The following is a 23,804-nucleotide window of genomic DNA, read 5'->3' on the forward strand; positions in this document are numbered from 1 at the left end:
TGGATGATGAGGGCTTTTTAGGGCCTTGCTCAAATCTCTTGGATCAATACATATTCTGATATCATCTGAGGTTTTCTTATGAGCTGCTACCATGGAGGATATCCATTCGGTCAGAGTAGATGAACCAACTGGACAAATCATACCTTGTTGCCTCATTTTACCTGGCTCGGCTTTGACTCTGTTCTCCATGGCTACTGGAACTTTCAGGGCTGGCCTGACAACTGGATTGACATCTGGGTCTAACTTCATGGAGTACACAACTGGAAGCCTGCCTAGTTTGTCTTCAAAGAGATCAGCATAGGTAGATAAAATATACCAGGTGAAATTAGAATAGTGGTCTTTCAAGCTAACATGGTGGACATCCTTGTTAAATGAAAGCAGTCCTATTTTCAAACTGTCTCTGAGGCCTAATAATGACTGTATGTGCCTTTTGACCACATAAAATAACAAGTCATTCCACACCTTGCCAACTCAAGCTTCTCACCAGGACATACTTTAGCAAATATTTCTGCTTACATAACATTGCCCTTTGAACCTGTGTCAGCTTTGAGCTCTATGGAGGACCCATTTATCCGAAAAGTACAAAATACTTCATTCTTTGCCCATAAATCTACTGCAGTGACTATTTCATTAAACACTGACCCACCATCAACATAGAAAATAGGGTCACAGCTTTCTAATTGATCAACTCATTTCTTAAAATGTTCCTTTTTAGTAAAATAATGTGTGCCTTTTGCTTTACAAAACCTTTTGAAATTATTCCACTTATTGCACTTGTGGCATTGTTGAACAAAAGCTAAGCACTTTTCTCTTTTAAAGTCATGATATCTACCACAATTACAACAGTTAGTTTGCTGACTCATGTTTGTGCTTCACTGAGACTGTGCGAACTCTGGAATTTGCTAGAAAGCTCTGGGGTTTACCAGTGAGTGTTGCAGAGCTTACAGTTACTGCCATGTGCTTGGACCTATTTCTTTTAATCACATGCATGCTATCAACATTGGCCTTAGAAGTTACTGGAAGCATGCATTTCTCATTTGTAAGCATATTTGTGTGCTTTTCTGTGACCTCATATATCTGACAAATCTCTATGGCCTTATTCAAAGCTAGATCACTATCACAAAGCAAAATCTTTCTCACAGCATCATCTTTAATATCACACACAAGTCTGTCTTATATCAACTCATCCCTTAAATTACCAAATCTGCACATTTTATCTCTGTTTCTCAAATCAGTTATATATTCTGCAAAAGTTTCTCCAGACTTTTGATACTTTGTGTAAAATAAGTGTCTTTCCATTGTAATATTCATTTGGGGGTTACACATTTCTCTAAATTTACGTTTTAAGCATTTGAGGTCTTCCCTTGACTCAGCCGGTGCCACTATATGATGTTTTTTCCCCTCTCCCGCAACTGCAGCAGGTGCATACACAAATGAATGCTCCCTTTCAGTGGCTTCTGACCCAGCTAAATTAAGCAGAATAAATGCCTTTGTATGATCATCTTTATCAGGAAATTCAGCCTGTATGAAAGTATCGTACTCTTATTCAAATGCTCTCCAATTCCCTGCAATATTAGTATCAAACACAAGTATACCTGGCTTTCGAAATCCATCTGCCATGCCAACAAATTGTGTGCTTGGGCATACATTGAAAATATGACTGTTGTAATTATATATATAAACAAACTATGTGTGCATGTAATAACATTCAAATACACAATAAACTCTTCAAAATACTGTACTTTGCGAAATATGCTTTGAAATGGCTATATTTTGTGAAATAACTGTACTGTAATACTGCACAAACATGTGAACACTTCATACACTTGAGGTGTCCTGAATAGCTTTAATTAATATGAAAAAGTATGTGCTGAGTGAAAAAATGCGGTCGTTTTCTTTATTTCATTCATTTTATGCAATTTGGACTTGATTTCAAACATTTTCCATAGTAATTCTAATATTTCTCGCAATATGTTGCAGTTTCAGATATTTTGTTTACTTAAAATATTGTTTAGAGCATTCCAAATGCTTCATTTCATATCTTGTGAATAAGAAATCATTTAATTTAAGTATGTTTTAATACCTGAAATTTGTTTCTGACCTGTTTTGTGAATTATACGTGCAGTAGGGATGATTCACTCCTCTATATTCCTCCAGTCTTAACTGAGTGCCTCTCAGTCTTGAATCTGGAGAAACTGGATCCCATTGTGACACCATATCACTCGTCTCTCTCTAATATAGATGATGAACAGGTGGGGTAGTTCTTTTATATACTTTATTACATAAGAACACATCAGGATGGATAGAACCATTACAAAATATAAACAAACTAACTGACAGACTATACAAACATGCATGGCATTGGTTACATCTCAACAGCTTACTACAAAATGGCAGCAAGGCTCACATGTGTTCATTCTTCTTAAAGGCATACATACATATTGATCTACACTGTGGATGCAGACGTGGACAGGATATTTGTACTGAGATCACCCATAGCACATCCTGCCATACTCATTCACAGAGCATTCCCTCATTTCTGTCTGCATGCATTTGACTGTGATTATGACCTTTCCAAGAGAGGGCACCACCATGGATGGTACAGCAAAATCTGGCACACTACTACACCCATACCTTTCAACTGCTCAGATTTTTGTAGGATGCCCAGGTTTTTGCTTCATATTTTTGGTCTATTCCTCATAAAATCTGTGCTTTTATGGCAGATCACTGGGATTGAAGTCATGAACTAATGCCTGATATTTGAGTTTCAGACTTCATATTTTTCAGAAAAATGCATGCTAACACAAAAAATACTGTTGCTTTAGAAACTTTGCAGTAAAAGCAATATTTAAAATATGTCCCTATTTTGCTGTCTTAGTTCTCCCCGTTATTTTTAGTTTTGTCTGGGTTTTGTGTACTAAGATGTTGAGAAGTATGGCTACACCATCTGGTGGAGCTGTGTCCATATGCATCCACATTCAAGCATCATCTCCCTCCCGCCCAGTCTCCTGGTTCTCCACACTCACATCCCAATGAATCACACAGTCACAAACAGCAATCACCTACATGACTATCTCTATATTCATACTGCCTCTTGTTGGCACTTGTCACTGTGGCCCTCCATAACTGTGCATATGATGACAACTGTGCCCTCTCCCTATACGTTCTTACTTAGGTAGCCTGTGTTTTGTATATAGTGTGCCAGTCCTGCATGATATAGCACAGCCTGAGTGTATTACTGCATGCATCCATTTTACTTTGGTATGTTATGTTTATTCTGGCTCATAGTTATGAATCATATGCTACCTCTTAACCAGTGCCATGTTATACTTCAGCTGCCCCTACCTTACATAGTCCTCCCACCAGTAAGATGCTTCAAAGCCTCCTCTCTTGCTGCATCTGTTTGTACATCTTCATTTTATTTTTATTTTTGTTTTTATTTATTCATGCTGTGTAATATTGGATACACTGCAAATATGTTTATGGTATGTTTCAGGGTTGAACTGTAGAGCACCTCTGGCAGCAGCTAGACAGCAGAAGTGGGTCTCTAGCAGTCTGAGTTCAGTAATAATGCTTGTCAGTAACAGGGCAGTTTCATATGCAATCTCTGTCATGGTCTGTGGATTGTGTATTGGTGTTATTAGCCATGGCTTCAAGGCATGTCCAACTTTGCTAATAAGGTGGCATTGTGGAAAATGACCTTGTATAAACAACTGATATGGCTCACATGAGTGCCAGATATGGGAGTTGTAGGCACTGTCTGGGCGGCCTGCTGACACACTGCATATTGTACTTTGTACATTATAGATTACCTAACAATTGATGGAATAGAATCCTTTGCGGTTGATATACCTTTTGCATGATTCACAGGTGGGGTCTTTATTTCAATGTGGGGGAAGTCCCAGTACCTCAGTAAAATAGGATACATCATAAAATACTCTCATGTACCTTCGTATCTTCTCTGTGTTGCATCTAAACCACATATTTCCCTATAGCATGACATCAAGAAACTGGTGGAATATCCTCAGGGGCAGATGCTGTGACATACCCACTTTGTCACTGGAAGGTCCCTGTAGCTAAAATTCTGAAATCCACATATACTTTAATGCGTATCTGGACAAATACTCAGTGCATCCCATGAGCCTATATCTTCAGGCAACACATTTGACCATCTCCTACATGGTACCTCTATCCATATGCTATTGGTCCAGTATTTCTAAGTCTTGCAGGGCACTGATATGTTAGTTGTGGCTGGTTGACTGAACTACACTGAGGGTGATATTGTGTCCCTCTGTGACAGGTTGCAGTAAGAGCACTCTCTTGCATATACATATTTAGTAAAACATCGGCTACCCTGTACGCGCTTTGTAGTCTCTCTCCAGTAACTCCAGAATTTTACTACTGTTAGCAACTTTGGAGGTAGCAGCTCATCACATGAAATATATACATACTTGAATCACACCGTCATATTGTTTACCTTCATTTTCATTCTCTATTACTCTAGCATAAATAATATTTTTCATTTTCATGCCATTAGACATCCAGGGTTCATATTACGTTGTCGAAAGGCAACAATTTTGAACGCTCAGAAGAGTGAAATGGCCAAATATCAAAACTTTTATTGCCCCCCACACCCCCCGCTTAATATATATACCAACTCCGAGATCGCATTATAGTGAGGAAAGGGCAAATATTCCAATCTTCACTGTACTGCGATCCTGCAATCCGAATGTTGATATCCGCCGGTTTCTCTCTTCTGTGCATTAGACATTGTTGTCTTTCGACAACGTAATAGGAACCCATAGATCCATTTGCATATTATGTAAGCCACAATATTTTGTAGCCTTCTATGATCACACTCTGTGTGTCTCTGAATCACCTCCACTTGGCATGTGATAACTATTCATGCAAATTTGGCAATCACAATATGCAAAACATTTCCTGAATCCCACATTATAGCTGCTGTGCTGTATCATTTATAGTGCAAATATCAATGACAGTTTTAAAATGTATTTTTATGCTTTTAGAGAAATTACATCTGAACCTGTAAGCAAATGAAGTTGCACCCTTGCAGTAAAAGTGGAAGTGACAAACTGGATTACATTAATTACATGCTAATTATTTACTCCAACCCTGAGATCACACTACAGAAGGGAAATGGGCAAATTCCCTGAACCCTACTGAACCATGATCTCAGTCAGAATGGATCGATGAACCAAATTGTCAACCATATGACCTTGACCACATGGGTTTTCACAATTTGGCAATTTGATTAATTAACCTAGAATTGATGTACCATCAGTCCCATGACTGAGAAATAGCTGACCACTACCTTGTGGACAGAAATGTTACATGAGAGTTGGATGAGTGGTGCCATCCTCACGTGGGATCAAGGGAGATGTGTGGAATGCCTATCCCAGTGGACACAAAATATTGTGTAGCAGGAATGATTTTTGTAATGAGCATCTTCTAACTGGGAGCATAGTAGGAATATTCCAGTCACAGGCCTTGTGAATCCAACACCAGTTCCTTGATGTGATGCTGATACACGTGAAGGTGCAGATATGGTTCCCACAGACAGCAGAAAAGAGAACCATCATCAAGCAAATATTTTAAGATACAGCCTTTTTCTTTGAGGTCCTAGCAGCCATTGACTATTTTCTTTCACTACCAGAGACTCACTTGGTCCATGTGGCATCTGTATGTCAGCTGGAAGGGTTTCCACTCCACCAAATGAAACACGTAAGATATTATATGTAATATGTCTGTGTGCCATTGGGACTGTTCCCATATTTCATCTGGTGCTCTTGTAACTTATCCCATTGTTTCATGCTGAGCACCTTCCAAAAAGGTCATTAAGTTGGTATGGGTTAACATTATCCACCACAGTGCTCATGATGGTTCAGTGCCATGACCATATGTAGCAGGCCACTCATAATGTTTTTCCTGCTGTGTGTTATGAGTGATGCTACATACATATTGGACCCAAGGCTGATAACACCCATCCTCATCCATCAGACTTAGGTGGAGAGGGCATGCACTGCCACACTTATACAGAAATAGAACACCATGGAATGTGTGTTTGCAGTGCTGAAGTTTTGCTTTCACCTTCTGGCTGCTTCTGGTTGTACACTGCAGTACACATCTAAGATTTACAGCAAGCTATTTGTGGTGTTGCCATGCTAAACAACATTGTGCTATGTAAACAGTTAAAGCAAGGGGAGACCATAGCACTCACCAATATTGGTGCACCAGCAGCAGAGGAGGAGCTGGATGAAGACTTGGAGGTAAATGTGTCTGCAACGGGACCCATATGAGGCAGTATCTGGTGCAATATCAAAGTCAAAGTCAAAGTCTAAATAAACGTTATTGTCGATCAGATATACACAGCAGTGCAAGCTGAACAAAATTATGCTGCTTTGGTCCCCGTGAAAGATATAACAATGAAGACATAGTTTGAATGACAGTAAGACTAGTGCACATACAGTAATAATTAAAATAATAACAAAACAATGGACAAGAAGACATTAAACAGTATTATACTAGTAGGTATTGCAAGACTATGACTTCACATTGTGATTACTTAGAATATTGCATTTCATCAATTTTAGTGGGATATATTCTGATGTTCATACTGCACATGTATGGAATGGTGACTCACTCCTGACTATTGCACATTCGGGAAGTAATAGCATAAGAAATCAGGCTAACTGTACCAGCTATTGAAGCAATTTGCCAGAGTGATTACTATACATGATACTTCACAGCAAGTGACATATTGATCTAATTATTCACTGTCATGCCTGGCATTCAAGTTCAGCAGCCTTATGGATAGATGGAAGAAGCTCCTGTTCAGTCTAGATGTTTTGCACTGTAAGCTGTGATACCGCCTGCCTGAAGAAAGGTAGAAGTACTTGCCATGGGCATTGTGAGTGGGATCGTTGATAACTTTCCTAGCCCTTCCCACACACTGAGTCTCATGCAGATCATCCATGGATGGGAGTGAGGAACCAATGACTTTTTCTGCTGTCATCACTTCCCTCAGGAGAACCTTAAGGTCAGATACTTTGTAGTTAACATACAAAACTATGATATTATTTGAGAGGATGTTCTTGATAGTCCCCCTGTGGAAGGCTTTGAGGATGGAATGAGACAGGTTTGCCTTCCTCAGTTTCCATAGGAGTGCAGACATTGTTGTGCCTTCTTCACTGTCTGGCTAATATGAGTCGACCAGGATATGTCATCTGAGATGTGCCCTCCCCAAACCTGGTGTTTTTGACTCTTTCCACTGCCACCCCCTTAATTTCCAAAGGTTGATGTATCTCCTGAGTCCTCCTGAAGTCCACTATTAATTCTTTGGTCTTGCTTATATTTAAGGCCAGATTGTTGCTGTTGTGCCAGCCTATCAGATGCTACACTTCATCCCTATAGGCTGTTTCCTCACCATTTTTAACAAGACCTACAACAGTGGTATCATCCGCAAACTTGATGATTTTGCTTGGCCGTGCAGTCATGCATCAACAAGGTGAACAGCAGAGGACTCAGGATGCAGCCCTGAGGGACACCTGTACTCAGTGTAATAGTGATTGAACTGTTATTTCCCATGCATACTTTTCGGGGTCTGTTGATCAGAAAGTCCAATATCTAGTTACATAAGGGGGAGTTGTTTATGCCCAGCTGGATCAGAGATATCAGATTCTGGGGGATGACAGTGTTAAGGTGGAACTAAAATCAATGAACAGCATTCTGACATAGCAATTCTTGTTGTCTAGATGTGCCAAGGAATCATGAAGTGCTATAGCTATTGCATTAGATGTGCAGCGGTTAGCTCTATAAACAAATTGTAATGCATCCAGTGTTGCAGGTAGGCTTGTAGAGATACGGTTCTTGATCAACCGCTCAAAACATTCCATTACTGTTGATGTAAGAGCAACTGGCCAGTAATCATTTAGGCTTGTCGGTTGGGATGTTTTGGGTAAGGGAATGATTGTCGTATTTTTGAAGCAACTGGGTGCAATGGCTAGTTGCAGGGGTGTGTTACATATATCTGTTAGTACATTGGACAGTTCGATAGCACAGCCTGTTAGAACCCTTTCCATAATATTATCAGGATCAGCTCTTTTTATTGGGCTTACTAGCCTCAGGGTCTTCAGAACATCAGATGTTCTTAGATATATCACCTCTTCGTCTTTTTCAACAGGGAACTTATTTAGCACAGTGTTGTTGTCCATATCATATCTGCTGAAGTAGGTGTTTAGTTTGTTCAGAAATTCTGTGTGTTGTCATCAAATGGGGAGGATGCAGGCCTGTAGTCGGTTATGGCTTGATTGCCTTGCCAGAGACATTGGGAGTCCCATTGTTAGAGAAGTGTCCCTGAATTTTATGTCCGTAGGTCCTCTTAGCCTCCTTTATACCTCTGGTTAGATTTGCTCTGGCCACTCTTAGGGCATCCTTGTCTTTTGATTTAAATGCAGCATTTCATGCCTTTAGGTGCTCATATACTTCACCAGATAGCCAGGGTTTCTGATTAGTGTGCATGGTGATACATTTGATGACTGTTACGTCATCAACACATTTTGAAATATAGGCCTTAACAGATTCCGCATATTCCTCCAGGTCAATATGGTGGTTCTGTACAGCTGCATCTCTAAACACTGACCAGTTTGTACATTCAAAGCAGTCCTTTAGTGCCAAGACTGCTCCCTCAGGCCATGTCCTTACTTGTTTGGTTATAGGTTTGCCTCTTCAGCAGCGATGTGTATGCAGGAAGCAGCCTGATGGCCAGATGGTCTGAATTACCCAGAAGTGGATAGGGTACTGCTTTGTAGGCCAGTTTTACATTTGTGTATACCTTATCCAGAGTTTTCACTCTTCTTGTTGCAAAGTTCACATGTTGATGGTAATGGGGTAAAACAGATTTGAAATCAGCTTGATTGAAATCAGCTGCAGTTATATGGGCAAACTCAGGGTTCTTATTATGGAGGTCATTTATTGACAGATACAGAATGTTCAGAGCCACATTGGTATTAACACCAGGGGATGTAAACAGCTATTATGTTCACGCCATTTAATTCCCTAGGCAAGTAGGAGGGTCTGCATTTTAGTGACATGTACTCAATGTTCTCTGAGCAATGAGAGGTGTGACACTGACAAAGATGTGATGTTTGGTTAAAGTGGCACATGCATTTACATATCCAGGTTATACAACAAAATGTATGGATGACCATGCTGTGCATCAGATGTTATCTAACCTACAAGATCCAGGGGGTGGACAGGTTACAGTCATAATCATTTGTACAGGTTGGGAGGCACAGTGTAATGGAACAATTCTAGCATAGGTGAAAGAGACATGGATGGTGCCTGCAGTAAGCCTGCACATGATTAGGGTGTTGTGAGATGTCTGTGATCATGGTCTCAGATGACAATGTGGGGCTTCCAGGACTGGAATTGGAGTGATAGCCAGGTTGTCAGCTGAGCCTACAGTGGCAGATTTTGAGGCATGTGCATCAAGGGAGAATAGAGTGTGTTGTCTTCATATGTGGGATTTGGGCCATGTTCCCTGATGTGTGGTTATGGCAGGTGGTTGGCTGTCATTATGGCTTCTCCAGCCAGGAGTATGTGTCATTGGTGGGACATATTCCTGGAAGTGGTCTGCTGTAGGACTAAAGGACCTTGATTGTGTTGTGTGGGTTGAGCTCACAGTGAAACTGGACAAATATTGTATGCAACCATGGGACATTCTATGGCCATGGGTGTAGGTGATTGCGGTGCCAAAAAGTTGTCAACCTTGTTATCTTGAGTGGTCAGTAGCCAGAGGCCACACTGGAGTTATAAGAGTGTTATGCACATCCATGTGAGTACCCCCAGATAGGGGTGGAGGTGACAGTGGAACCAGAAAAGCATTACTGATATCCATGTGACATGCATCCATGACCAGGGAAGGAAGCAACAGCTGAGGCAGCCACATGTGCAAAGCAGGTATTCTCATATGCAGTCTACAGTCACCCCCTTACCTCAACTATGCCTGTCATATGCAGACAGCCACAGGACTCATTAATGATTGCCACATAGTACGCCATTCCCTGCAATAGTCAGTTGTATTAGTGGTGGCCATGGGCATCTTCATTTTGGCCACACAGCACACTGAGCAACTCTGAAATAATCTGAGTAGTATCTATTTGTGCATGAATCTCAGATCTGCACATTCATGGGTTGATGGCTAAGGTAATGCCAATGTCATGTAATCAATGGGTGCCCAAGCACCTCTCCTCAGTGCCATGTGTGCATCATTTTGTAAGTTATGCATTCCTTAGTTGCTGCCAGTATTTTTGTTGCCTGAGTACCATGTGTGGGATACACACAAAAAGGACATCCCACATTAAACACTGGCAATACAGGTGACCTCTGCAGTCCCTTCAGATGTGAAGGAAAGGAATGTTCCCTCTAGTGTTAATGCTGACAGTGTCACTCTGTTCTCTGACTATGCTATATACATAATGCCATCATTATCAGCCTCTACAGATGTGCTGGACCTCAGGCATGTGCAAATCTGTACAGCTGGATCCTCTCCTTGTGAAACCTGTGAAAGCATATAGATAACATACCCATGTAATTGCTGGTACATGTGTGACTCCTACTATCATTCAGGTCTATGTTTACCCATCGAACGTAATTTTTATTGAACAGCTTTTCCTCGAAAACTAACCCTCAAACATCCCTTTCATCAAACAGGCAAACCATTATAAAGAAACTCATTGAAGTGTAATAGTTGGCCAACAACAAGGAAGTACCACAGTGCATAAGGTAAGCTAAACAAACCCTTTTATAAATTTCCTCTTTTTCCCACTGTAGTCCGATCTTGAAGTTGATATGTATATAGTTTGGGGATATTTGGGGGATTGGGGTGTGTGGGGAAGATTCCCCCCACCTTGATAGGTTACAGCAAGGTGGGGGGCTGTGTCCCCACCACCCAGCTATATATACCTACTCCAAGATCACACTACATTGGGGAAAAAGGCAAATTTATGAAAGGGTTTGTTTAGCTTACCTTATGCATCATGGTACTTCCTTGTTGTTGGCCAGCTATTACACTTCAATGACTTTCTTTATGATGGTTTGCCTGTTCGATAAAAGGGATGATCAAGGGTTGGTGTTCATGGAAAAGCCATTCGATAAGAAGTTCATTTAGTGGGGAAGCATAAACCCCTATCAGCCATCCATCAAACAGACAGGTGCATGCCAGGAATTTACACAGACTGTGAGCACATTATTACCTGTTGATGCACAATCTGCCCATTGTTGTCCTGAACTGGGTATGCATCATGGCATCTCTTTGCTCCTGCTGGATCTTCAGCCTCCACATATATGTCATTTGTCATGCTTCAGAACTGTAAGTGCCAGCTTTGGGTAATATTTACTAAATCTGAGATCACAGTATCTTACAATACTTTCCCTACTCTGAGATGCAGATAGCATAGAGTTAGTATACATAACAGGGATGTGGATGGCTTCTGGTATGGTGAAGACTCTCCTGCAAATAAGCCTTTAAAGTGAAACATTGAGGTTTTCATTTTGATAATATTTCCTGTTGGGTTCACAGAATAATTTCCTGAGTACCCAGACTTGTACTACAAGGCCTCATGCCTTCCATAGGAAGTTGTGCAACTACTTCAACTAATCACAGTTATGTCATCACTCTGATTTTGGTTTTGGAAACTTCTGTTTTCTATAAATTACAGAAATGATGACTGATCCACAGTGGTTGTATTTTTTTTATTGCCTTTGTAATCCACTTGTTAGTAGATACTAAGTAATAAGTAATTGTTAGTAACAACTGAAAAATAATAAGTTAGTGCTGTGATCTAAACTTTACTATGCAAAGGAAATTTAGCTTGCATTTTTGCATATTGTTAGTATGGTAATATAAGGCATTGTGTTACATACTTTGTCTGAACCTTATGCCTGTGATGACTGCTGGTGTTGTACAATAGTCATTTATATTTGTGCTTAGTGGAATGGGTTATGGATGAAAAGTCTGTGGATGGATCAGACACCTACCTTGTTAGCAAATAAATAAATAAATAAATGAAATATGTTAGATTAGTGTAGTGATGGTGAGAAGAGAAGCAATTAGCACAGCATGCCATTAATAGTATTTTTTCTAAATGGAAGTCACAGTGTAAATTTCTTGAGACCTTTCCAGGAACTTTCAGGCAACTAAAAGGGCAATATGACAAGTTTTTGATTCATAAGATCATCATATACTTTTGGGTTTGTGCAAGCATTTAATGCCGGAGGAACCATATAGAATTTATTCATGATTTCATATTAAAACTTTCATTTTCTTCAGACACCTTTTATCTAACACTGCTATACATTTTATATGTAGGCACGTACTTCACTAAGGACAGACTACAGTGGATGCAATCTGAAGTGGACCAGAGACAGAGAGGAGGAAGAAGTGACTATTATATAGTAATACAGGCAGATGTCCAGGGCATCTTCCCCTTCAGCACATACCCTCTGTGCCATGCTGTTTGTGTATAAGGTACGTAGTTTTTTATACTGTAATTAATCTTTATTAACTATTTTTTAGTAGTGGACTATTTACTTATATTCTGTGTTAACCTTCTGTATTCCATGAGTGTGTGTATGTGTGTGTGTGTGTGTGTGTGTGTGTGTGTGTGTGTGTGTGTGTGTGTGTGTGTGTGTGTGTGTATACAAGTGATTTTGTGTGTGTATGTGTGAGAGTGAGTGTGTGTATACATGATGTGTTCATAGGTTCATAGGTTCATACTAGGCTATCTGCCCTAGGGCATTTATAAGCCTAGCCAGAGTGTGTTTGGCTTTCGCCACCCATTTTAAATGACTTTTGCTATGCCCTTTTTCGAGGTTAGTATACTCTGCCTCTGTCTAACAGTGACACAGAAGTGATACCCGGGGTAAACCTACTATCTCCCATCCACTCATCAAGATTCCTCTTGAAGAGAGTCAATGAGGGACTCTGCCTAACCTGGACTGGGATTTTATTCCAGAGTGAAGGGAGCCTCTGGGTTATGAATCTGTCCCTCCAGCATGTCCTATTTATTTCAGTGCTGAGGTTCAAGTCTCTCGAGCGTAGCTCGATGGGATTTGGATTTTCTGAGGTGCAGCATGTCCATTAATTCCGGGTTGGACATGGCTTTATACGTCAGGCACAGATCGCCTCTGAGCAGGTGGTATGCCATTGAGTAGAGCTGGAGTTTCTTTAACCGGGCAGCATATGGCATCTGTTTGAGCCCTTTGATCCTCTTGGTGAGGTACTTTTGTGGTCTTTCCAGTTGCTGCAGGTGTCTGGTAAGATACATCCCAAAAGGGGCATTGTACTCAATTATGGGCCTGATGAGGGATGAGTAAAGAGGCACAATGACCCCCCCGATGTAGATGTGAATCCCTTCATGATTAGGTGGGCTATATAAAATGTTTTTCTAACCACTTTGGCCATGTGGTTGTCAAATGAGAGATTGCTATCAACTTGAGTCCCCAGGTCCCTAATTACTTCTTCTGTACTTAATGGATTACCACCTATGTGGTAATTTGTGGGCACTTTGTTTTTGCCAAAGGGGATGACTATACACTTTTTGGTGTTTAGCTTGAGACCATGGCTTTGGCACCAGTTGTCTGTTTCTATGAGGCCCTTTTGTAGGATGCTTGTGTCGGCTGGAGAGTCTATTATGGCGCCCAGTTTGCAGTCATCTGCGAACTTGGTCAGCCACAGTCCTTCCGTGTTAGCCTGTACCTCCGAGAAATATATACCGAACAAGAGAGGTCCCAGGACTGAGCCTTGTGGGATGCCACTTGTAACTGGTTTGGAGTCTGACATGGCTCCAGCAATTCTAACCATGTGGGTTCTGTCCTTGAGCCAGTTTGCAACCCATCTAGTGACATAAGGGTTTATATTTAAGCTGGTGAGCTTATCTATAATGCCCGAGTGGGGTATTGTATCTAAGGCTTTTGCAAGGTCCAGGTAGGCTGTGTGGACCACCTTCCCCTCGTCAATGGCCTTGGTGACTGTTTCAAAGAAATCGACCAGGTTTAAGAGGCAGGATCTGCCCTTAACAAAGCCGAACTGGGTAGGATCCAGTGTCTGTAGGTCCCCAATATCTTTATTTATGAGATCCATGATGATCCTTTCCATAGCTTTGCAGACCAAGCTAGTCAAGCTTATGGGGCGATAGTTTCCAGGATCCGTTGAGGCACCACCTTTGTGGAGAGGGACCACTGTTGCTGTACGCCACTCTTTGGGTACATATCCTGTAGTAAGGCTGAGATTGAACAGTAGTTTTATGTTTGGGTTTAGTTCTTCTTGGAGTTCATGTAGGACGCAGCCCGGGACACCATTTGGTCCCATTGATGCTGTGTTTTTGCTTTGGAGAGGGCGGCTCTTACCTGAGCATCTGAGATGTCAGGGGGGCAGCACTCTGCTGGGAAAGATATTTGCCCTTTTGGTGGGAAAGGGGTGGAGAAGTTTGCGCTGAACCTGTCAGCTAGGATGTTGGCAATGTCTGTGGGTTCGGTGTATTTTTTTGTCATTTTGGACTAATTCTGAGCATATCTGGGAATTCCTAACATAACTAAAGAAAGCCTTGTGATTATCCTTAGTGTCCTGTGCAATTTTTCTCTTGAAGCTGGCCTTAGACGATTTTATGAGTGCCCGTAGTTTTTTGCTAATACTGATCAGAGATGCCTTCCCTTTTTGGGATTTTGCTCTATCATGTAGTAGCTTCCTCCTTCTATTGTATAGTTTGTTTATGGCTGGGGTCCACCAGACAGGACGCCTAACTTTGGAGGATTGGGTCTTAGTTTTATTTGGGATTGCATGATCCATGCATTCCTTAAGGTGTTCATAGAATGCATTTATAAAGGATTCTGCGGTCTGGGCCGTATTTTCCACAGGCCCGGGGGCTTTGAAAGATTCCACCTCGGTTTTGAGGAGTGTGAAATTTGCTTTAGAGAAGTTTTTCACTGTGGTTTTCTGGGCAGGGGCTGGGTTCGGGATGTGAATATCTAGTGAGATTAGTTTATGGTCTGATCTTACCAGTGAGGGATACACTTCTGGTCTGGAGCACAGTCCCCATGTTGGTGATGATCAGGTCCAGTATGTTTTCCCCTCTTGTGGGAGTGGCAACAAGTTGTTCCATAGCATTTGAGTTTATAAATTCTAGGAACTTTTGGGCTAGGGTGTTGGAGCTAGAGTAATGCTCCCAGTCTATGTTAGGGTAGTTGAAGTCACCCAATATAATGGTGTTTGGAGAGACCTTCATATTTTCCAGTGTCCTCCGGAAGGCTGAGTGGGGTTCCTGGGTTTGGGAGGGTGGTCTGTAGCAGGCTATAAACTGGAAGGCAGTTTTACCCACTGTTAGTTGCACATGGATAGTCTCTGATGCTTCGTGCTGTGCCACCAACCTGGAAGTGTGGGTATCTTTGACGAATATTGATACTCCCCCTCCTTTTGTGGTTCGGGCCAAGTTTTGTGGCCGAAAAACATGATATGAGGTATAACCTGGTAGAGCTGGGGTGCTCTCGGGAGCCTTGAACCAGGTTTCTGTTACTGCACAGATATCGATGTTCTCCATGTTAAGGAGAGTTTCGAGTGTGTGCATCTTGAGGTTTAGACTTCTGGCGTTGAGTAGCATTACTCTTAGTTTCTTATCCCTTATGATACCTATGGAGGTGGGTTTGTCTTTTGAGCCTTGCCTAAAAAAGGCACTATGGGGGTGGCAAGAGCCTTTGCCAATATCTGAAAGCCCAGGGGTAACAGGTGCAAGCTGTCCCTAGCGAAGCATCGTGGCTTGTCGAGCATGTCATCCCAGGCAGACAGGCATTGGATCCCCTTTGGATGACACCAATACTTAAGCCAATTGTTGAAATTGATCATCTTGTCTTCATATTGTGGCATCATTCTTGTTGAGGGTAAGATGCTACTGAAGGTCAGGGTCATACCGGCCTGGGCTACATGCTCAGAGAGCTCCTCTATGTCTCTTTTCATGTAGTCCAGGGAGGTACGTCTCAGGTCATTCACACCAGCATGGACAATGACTGAGTCATATTTGTACTTGCCTTGGAGTGACTTGAGTGCTTGTGTTATGTGGCGGATCCTAGCGCCCAACAGGCAGCTCACCATGACCTTCTCCTTGTTCAGCCTGGTGAGCGGGATGTCAGTGTGCCTGATGATAGAGTCACCTATTACAAGTGTATCAGGTGTGTTGTTTATCCTTAAGGGCTGTGACTGTTCGGCACACTGGCTTTGTGAGCTATGTGTTGCATGTGTTTGGTTTTGGGGTAGCGGTTGCTTGGGTGTCTGCTTTGGAGGTCTTTGCTGCTTAGGCAGATTTTTATTTAGAGCCTCCGAGTATGTTTTTGTGTGTTTATCTGTTTGGTTTGCTGTCGTGGTAGGTCTATGTGAGACTGGAATTGTAGTGAGTGTGGTTTCCTTCTCCTCCTGACTGGTTATGCCAGTACTGAGTTGAGAGAGCTTAGCCTCCAGTTTGGCTATATGGTTGCATCTCTCACATGTGTTGGAATTTTTTGGGAGGAGGAGAGGGTTGTCTGTGTACATGAGGCAGTTGTAACATTGCCTCAAGATTCCCAGATTCACCAGCTGGACCGGAGAGGAGATTGACAACTGACCTTTGGACATGCTAGAATAGTATTGGGAATTCCTTCATAATTGAAAAAAAGGGCCAATGGGGAACAAAGTACTCAAGGGGAGTTTGTGAGAGTGTAGTGCTTTTAATTCTTTAGTGCTGACTTATATAATTGCTTTAGTGAGCAAGTGCCAGGCTTTAGAGTGGGAATAGGGTTTATTATGAGAACTAGATCAGTTCTAAGGGAAAAAGTGAAGAGCAGACTTTGTGGAGCCGAGAATGGTTTAAACCCAATTAAGCGCTATGTGCAAAATCGCGCAAAGCCGCGCTAAAGCAAGTTTTATACAGGGGGACGTGAAAGAGCTAGATATTGGCACAAAACGGCCAAATAGACTACCAGATTCTTGTGCTGGGAACACTCCTCCAGGGATAGATAGGCTGCTCCAAGCTCCCCACTGCCACTGGTGAACAAAGAAGCCTCCCTTTATCCAAAAAAGGAAATGGGCAACACAGGTACTTTCCAAAAGTCCAGAATACAGCAAAGCCTGTATCTGGACTACTCTAGGTCAGGAAAGACGGGAAACAAGGATAATTTTTTTTGTTGCAACAAACAGCAGGAAAATGCAATAAATATGTAACACAGGCTAGCGCACTTGAATGTGTAGCCTCAACAGGTAAAAGCAACAAACAGGACAAACTTTAAAAGTGCAGGTGCAAAAATAACTTTAAACAGTTTAAAATAGTTCAAGAAGCAGAAATCCTTGCAGTTTAGCTAGATCGGACAGTCACCCAGGTAGTAGCAAACACTTTTATCAGGTTAGCAGTCGCTCTTTTAGCCTCTCTACTGCTAGAACCACTCTGCAGGACCATAAGGAGCTTGGCTGAGTAGTAACAAGCGCAAAAACTGCCCCAGAGTGGGTTTTATACAGGGGGACTTGAAAGAGCTAAAAATTGGCACAAAACGGCCAATAGACTACCAGATTCTTGTGCTGGGAACACTCCTCCAGGGATATATACGCTGCTCCAAGCTCCCCACTGCCACTGGTGAACAAAGAAGCCTCCCTTTATCCAAGAAAGGAAATGGGCAACACAGGAACTTTCCAAAAGTCCAGAATACAGCAAAGCCTGTATTTGGACTACTCTAGGTCAGGAAAGATGGGAAACAAGGATAGTTTTTGTTGCTTGTTGCAACAAACAGACTACCAGATTCTTGTGCTGGGAACACTCCTCCAGGGATAGATAGGCTGCTCCAAGCTCCCCACTGCCACTGGTGAACAAAGAAGCCTCCCTTTATCCAAGAAAGGAAATGGGCAACACAGGAACTACCAGATTCTTGTGCTGGGAATGATGCAGTGTGTGCATATATGTGGTTTTGTGTGTGTGTGTGTATGGTGTGTGCTTGCATGTGTTTGTGTGTGCATGTGTTTGCATATGTGTATGCTTGTACATGTGTATGTGTATGCATGTATGTGTGTGTCTGTGTGATGTGTGCATATGTGTGTGTGTGTGTGTATGAATTTGTGCAAGTGTATAAGTACATATGGCGTATACATGAATACATGTCTATGTTTGTGTGTGTGTGTGTGTGTGTGTGTGTGTGTGTGTGTGTGTGTGTGTGTGTGTGTGTGTGAGTCTGTGTAAGTGAGTGTATGTACATGATGTGTGCATGCAGTGTGCACATGTATGTGTATTTGTGTGTGGGCATGTATGTGGTTTTGTGTGTGTGTGTGTGTGTGTGTGTGTGTGTGTGTGTGTGTGTGTGTGAGTGTGGGTGTGTGTATGGTGTGTGCTTGCATGTGTTTATGTGTGCACGTTTGCATATGTGTATGTTTGTACATGTGCGTGCATATGCATATATGTGTTTGTGTGTGTATGTAATCTGCATGTGTGTGTGTGTGTGTGTGTGTGTGTGTGTGTGTGTGTGTGTGTGTGTGTGTGTGTGTGTGCATGAATTCATGCAGTGGCATGTGTATAAGTACATATGGCGTTATACATGAATAAATGTCTATGTTTGTGTGTATGTGGGGGGGTGTGGGTGTATGTAGCAACATCTGCAAACCTACTGTAATACCATGCTTGACTTACCATAGTTGTCTATATGCTGTGTGCAGGAAACATGATGTAATCTGTAAACATCTGTGTTATGTAGCCTTGTTAGTGTTGTCTAAAGGGGTGATAATCTCATAACCATGTCTGGTACAGTGCATGCTGATATGTTACGTCTGCAACACTTATGTTGTTAGCATGGAAAACATGCATCAAATGAGTGTCCACTTCTCAGCTGTCCCTGTGTTTCAGGGACTTTTCCTTTCAGTCTTGCATAAGATTTTTGCACTCTCTTTTAATTTAAAATAGTGTGATGTCAGTGAGGTTTAAAACTTACTGCACAATATTGACCAGCATATTTACTGTCGTTATTCAGAAAATATGCTTTAATACAATGCATCTTAATCTGTTGACATTGTAAATAAATGCAGCCAGGTTGTGAAGAGTATTCCTGGTGTTGTTTCTTTGTCTCTGAGATAATTGCATGTTGACCCCAAGTCCAACAGTACATTCAAAATTAAGATCAAACTACAGGTTTGAAGATGTAAGGCTATAATAGTGTCAATGTCCCGAACGGTATTTGGAAGTGTATTCCAACAATGTACCTCCCCTTTGTTTTTACTAATGTTCATGTAATAAGATTTTAAGATGTTGTAGAGATGTACTGGTAGTTCTTTGACATTATTCTTTGAAATGTTAATGTTTATTTATTATAGAAAGTAACAGTTAAATAGAATGTTTCATGGTTTAATAGAACATATACTTAATTAATATTTATACTTTGCAGATAAAGAGGAACTGTCATAACAGGGAGAGTGATTATAGAGAGTGATATGTCAATATAAACATTTAATCCTGATTATTCAATAATATCAGCTAAACAAAATGTAATAGCAATGTGTTAGACTTACCATGTTGGCCCTTTGCAGTTTTGCTCTAGTACTTATCTTTTACAAATTCAAACACACCCTGAGCTCTGTTAAGACATTAATAAGAAATAAATTATTATTATTATTATTACTATTATTATCAGCATCCATTTGAAATATTCTAAAACAACAACAACAAAAAAACATATACTACATTTGGTCAAATATGTGAATGCAGAAATGATACATTGGTAAGGAGGTTGTTTTAGAAATATTTTTTCTTCCTAACAGAGAGTTTAAAAATGTTATGTATAGTATAAAATATATTTACATAGACAGGATTTTCATGACTTATTTTGCCTAGTTTCATTCTGAGTGCATGAAAATGAAAATTTGTTAGACAATATACTTAACAGCATAGAAAGACTATCTCTGGAGTTTAAGTATTTACATTTTAAAGTAAAATGCAAATGAAACAACATAGGCAAGCCTATTGTATAAAATAACCAGCAAAAACAAAAAGCATTAATTTTGTAAAAACTTGTTTCACATCAGGAATCCTTTTTTTTTTAAATTTTAGATACAATACATAAAACAGCATTAAATAGCACCTTATAACACACCAGCTAAAATAATTAATTTTCAGAAAGCAACCATTAACTCTATTGAAAATGGCACACACTATCATAATAATCTACTCTGCCAGTCAGATGTGAGTTTTGAAAAAACATCTCTCCCTCTCTGTAATTATTCTTCTCTCCTTATATCGTTATTCTGATTTTGGATGCTATTCAGAGATTAAATAACTAAAAAGTACTGGTGAGAGATGATTATATCAAAGATCTCAGACACCACCCAGATCTATGACTACTAATGTCTACAGAAAATGTGAAAGTTGGTACATAACATTTGACTTTACAATATGCCTGACATGAGGCAGGCATAGTTCTTGTTTTTAAAGAACTGGGCAGGTGCACACTTGACTGACATATATCAGTATAACATATTTATGAATTTGCCACTTCCCGGGCTACAAATGAAATCAATTAAAAAGATGGAGTTGTGCAATTCAATTCTCCTTCTAATCAAAAATGTCACATTTGATTAATCTCTGTAATTAAGTGTGAAGTATGGTCTGCTGAATAAATATTTATTCAAAGTATTCACTAAATTTAAGGCAATGTTTGGTCCAAAAGACTCAGGTTATTTTTGAATACTTTATTAAGAGCTTAGTATATACCATAACATTATCAACATTGCTAGTTGGCAGGAGCTAAAATGAAGTGATCAGAGCAAACACAATTGCCCTTAGAAAAGACAGTAGGACAGCATGACACAGATGTATTATGGTCATTACGCTATCATTCGCCAAGTCTATTTTCAGCAATGAGCCATTTAGTTGACACTTAAGAGAAAATTACATTAGCAAACATGGGTGAAGTGGGGGTCAAGCCTTCCACACATCCCATGTGGGAAAGCTCTGCCCTTATACCCACTTACGTAATATAGCAGTCCTTGATATCACACAACCTCAACATGTAAAATTCATTGAAATGGTTGGTCACTGAAGACAGACTCAGTGAAATGATATATAATAGTTATGGCACAGCAGTTTTTGGCTGAGGCAAATCAATAAACTGAGGATGAGAGTATCTACATCTAAGATTTTAATTGTCTTTCATATGGGCCTTCTCTTAACATTGTATTTAAGTCTACAATAAACATTTATTTTATGAGGAAAAAAGTATTTAAGTCATTGATTCTATTTACTATAATCTAGCTGCAAGACTAATAAAACTCTTAAACATAAATATTTTTAAGTGTGGGTTATCAGTAATAGATTATCAGCTGTATATTTCACCTAGAAGGTAGGACACTGCTTTATGCTTAATATTCAGACATATATCTGGATGGGTCCACTTCTAAACCTTGAAAGCTCATAATCTCGAAATTCAAAATACCAAGTCCCAAATCTTGAAAGTTCAAAATATTGAACACTAAAAATACTGAATTTTATAATATTAAAAAAACAGAGTACACCAACACTTACAATATTCCCGCATCACTACATACCAAAACATATTACTCTTCTCCAACTATAAGTAGGGGGGAAAGCCCTCCTGCACCCCCACACCCCCTGCTACTTAAATATATCAACTCCAAGATTGCACTCCACAGAAGAAAATGGCAAACATACCATTACATGCTTCATGACTGCCTGTTGTAACCTTAGTCATGTTCCCTTTTAATGTACTACAGTACAACATAACTCATCTTAGTGTAGTGAAGTGCGATCTCGGAGTTGATATATTAAAATAGCAGGGGGTGTGGAGGATGCAGGTGGCTTGCCCCCTGCTAATAGTTGGTGTGAACTAATATGCTTTGTCTTTTATTTGTTTCTCTATGTACTTCTGGTGTAGTAAGTGTCAGTATCCTGTAGTTTTTTCCGATATTATGAAATTCAGTATTTTGAGTTTTCAGTATTTTGAACTTTCAAGATTTTGGACACAGTATTTTGAATTTCGAGATTATGAGCTTTCAAGATTTAGAAGTGGACCCATATAGATATATATAGCTGCAGTCTGTAAGAGCGAATGCTCTTACAGGCTTGTTTTTCAGCTATTCTGCCGCTTTCCATGTGAGATTGTAGAAGTGTGGGGTCTGGGAATTTGTCCTTACCCCCACTGTTGTGTGACCTCGCAGCTGGTATATAATATGCATGGTGCATATCCTTCCACATGGGTGTTGGAATATTGCTTTTTACTCTTTTTCTGCTGTTCAGTCTTTAGTTTTGACCTAAAAAAGATTGATGTTTTTGTTTTCATTATTTTGACCACTTGGTAAATGATGAAACACTCATCTGTATATCTATATCTGTATATCTATGTAAGTATATATATATATATATGTATATATATATATATATATATATATATATATATATATATATATATATATATATATATATATGTACTTACTCTGCAGTGACATTGGCGGTGTTGTGATACTCCCTTTTCCTATAATTCACTGATTACCGTGGGACTGACACTTAGTGCTAACAAGCCCTTAAATTGCTTTCTAGTTTTTCATTCTTTTTTTCTTCTCATGTCCTTCATTTACTTGAGTCATACTCTCTTATTCTGATCTTTTATTTGGCATATGCAACACACTTTATGGTCTATATTGTTTTGCCACCCCAATTTCACAGTCATAAAAATTATGGGCACTGACTCATTTTAGTGTTTCTCACTTCATTGCCTCCCATTTCACTACTACAGTAACAGCAACATGGAGGTATAATACTAAATGTTCCTGAAGTGAGTTTTGATTCTGGATGCATTTCTTCAGATTACACTATTATTTCATCTTGTCAGACTTTTGGATATCAAAGACAGCACCTCATATTAGATGTTGACCTTGTTTTTATCCACCGTAACAAGCCAAGGAGCCCTCAAATGAAAATTTGCCTGATCTGAGCCTTTACTGCAAGGCCTCTGTACTGTTTTGTGTGGTGGGAAGATATAAACCCAAAGTGTGTGGAATGTTCCAGAAAGTTGACAGAAACATTGGAAGCAGTCATTCCACCTATGTCATTCTTGTATTGTAGTCTCCACACTGAAGGAATTAGACCTTTGCAGTAATTCATTTGTCTCTTTGTTCATGTTGTCAACAGATATTTTGTTTGGCTCCAAGCTTGCTAGGTGAGACCAGCATTCCTCTCACTGAGGTTATAAAATATATTCTCTTAAACCATTAATTGCTGTTCAATCAAAGTCAGAATACATGTAGCCAGGGTTGAGTTCCATATCACAAACTGCCAATTATTTCAATCATTTTGGAGAAGAGGACAACAAAAGAGCCATCATAAAAGCAAACACTCATGGCATAATGCAACCATTAGTACCAGTTGTGACCGATACATGCATGACATACAGCTTCTTACACATTTGCATGAGTTGATAAGGTACCAGTTATCATCCAAGGAAGTGAATACTGCAAAATATTTACACTTTCCTTTGCAGTCATCAGCAGAATTTTTTCATCCTCTAGGCTATGTTCGATGATAGAGGTGAAGGTCCTAATGGCAGAATATCAGGAGACAAACATCATCCTATACCCAGGTCTTATTCACTCACACTGAGTACCCATGGTTGCCATGTCTAATTAGTAACCCATTTCACTGTGTTCTTATTGGAGTAGCGCTATGCCACTTCCACAGGTATCAGACTTGTATCCTACTATAATACTTGTCATCTTTGAAGTA

The 23,804-nt window shown here is 40.2% G+C and overlaps 1 protein-coding gene across 1 annotated transcript in view; it reads right to left on the reverse strand.

The window, feature by feature from the left end:
* Positions 1 to 23,804, reverse strand: part of LOC122797246 (C-C chemokine receptor type 4-like) — an 89,484-nt gene that overhangs the window by 39,138 nt on the left and 26,542 nt on the right. Inside the window, exon 2 of the mRNA XM_044066093.1 lies at positions 19,583 to 19,647. Coding sequence (XP_043922028.1) covers positions 19,583 to 19,585 — 3 coding nt within the window. The 5' untranslated portion in view covers positions 19,586 to 19,647. The remainder of the gene's footprint in view (positions 1 to 19,582; positions 19,648 to 23,804) is intronic.

Source organism: Protopterus annectens, chromosome 3.part0, assembly GCF_019279795.1.
Source record: "Protopterus annectens isolate FY-2018-M chromosome 3.part0, PAN1.0, whole genome shotgun sequence".
In the NCBI taxonomy this organism is placed as follows: Eukaryota; Metazoa; Chordata; order Ceratodontiformes; family Protopteridae; genus Protopterus; species Protopterus annectens.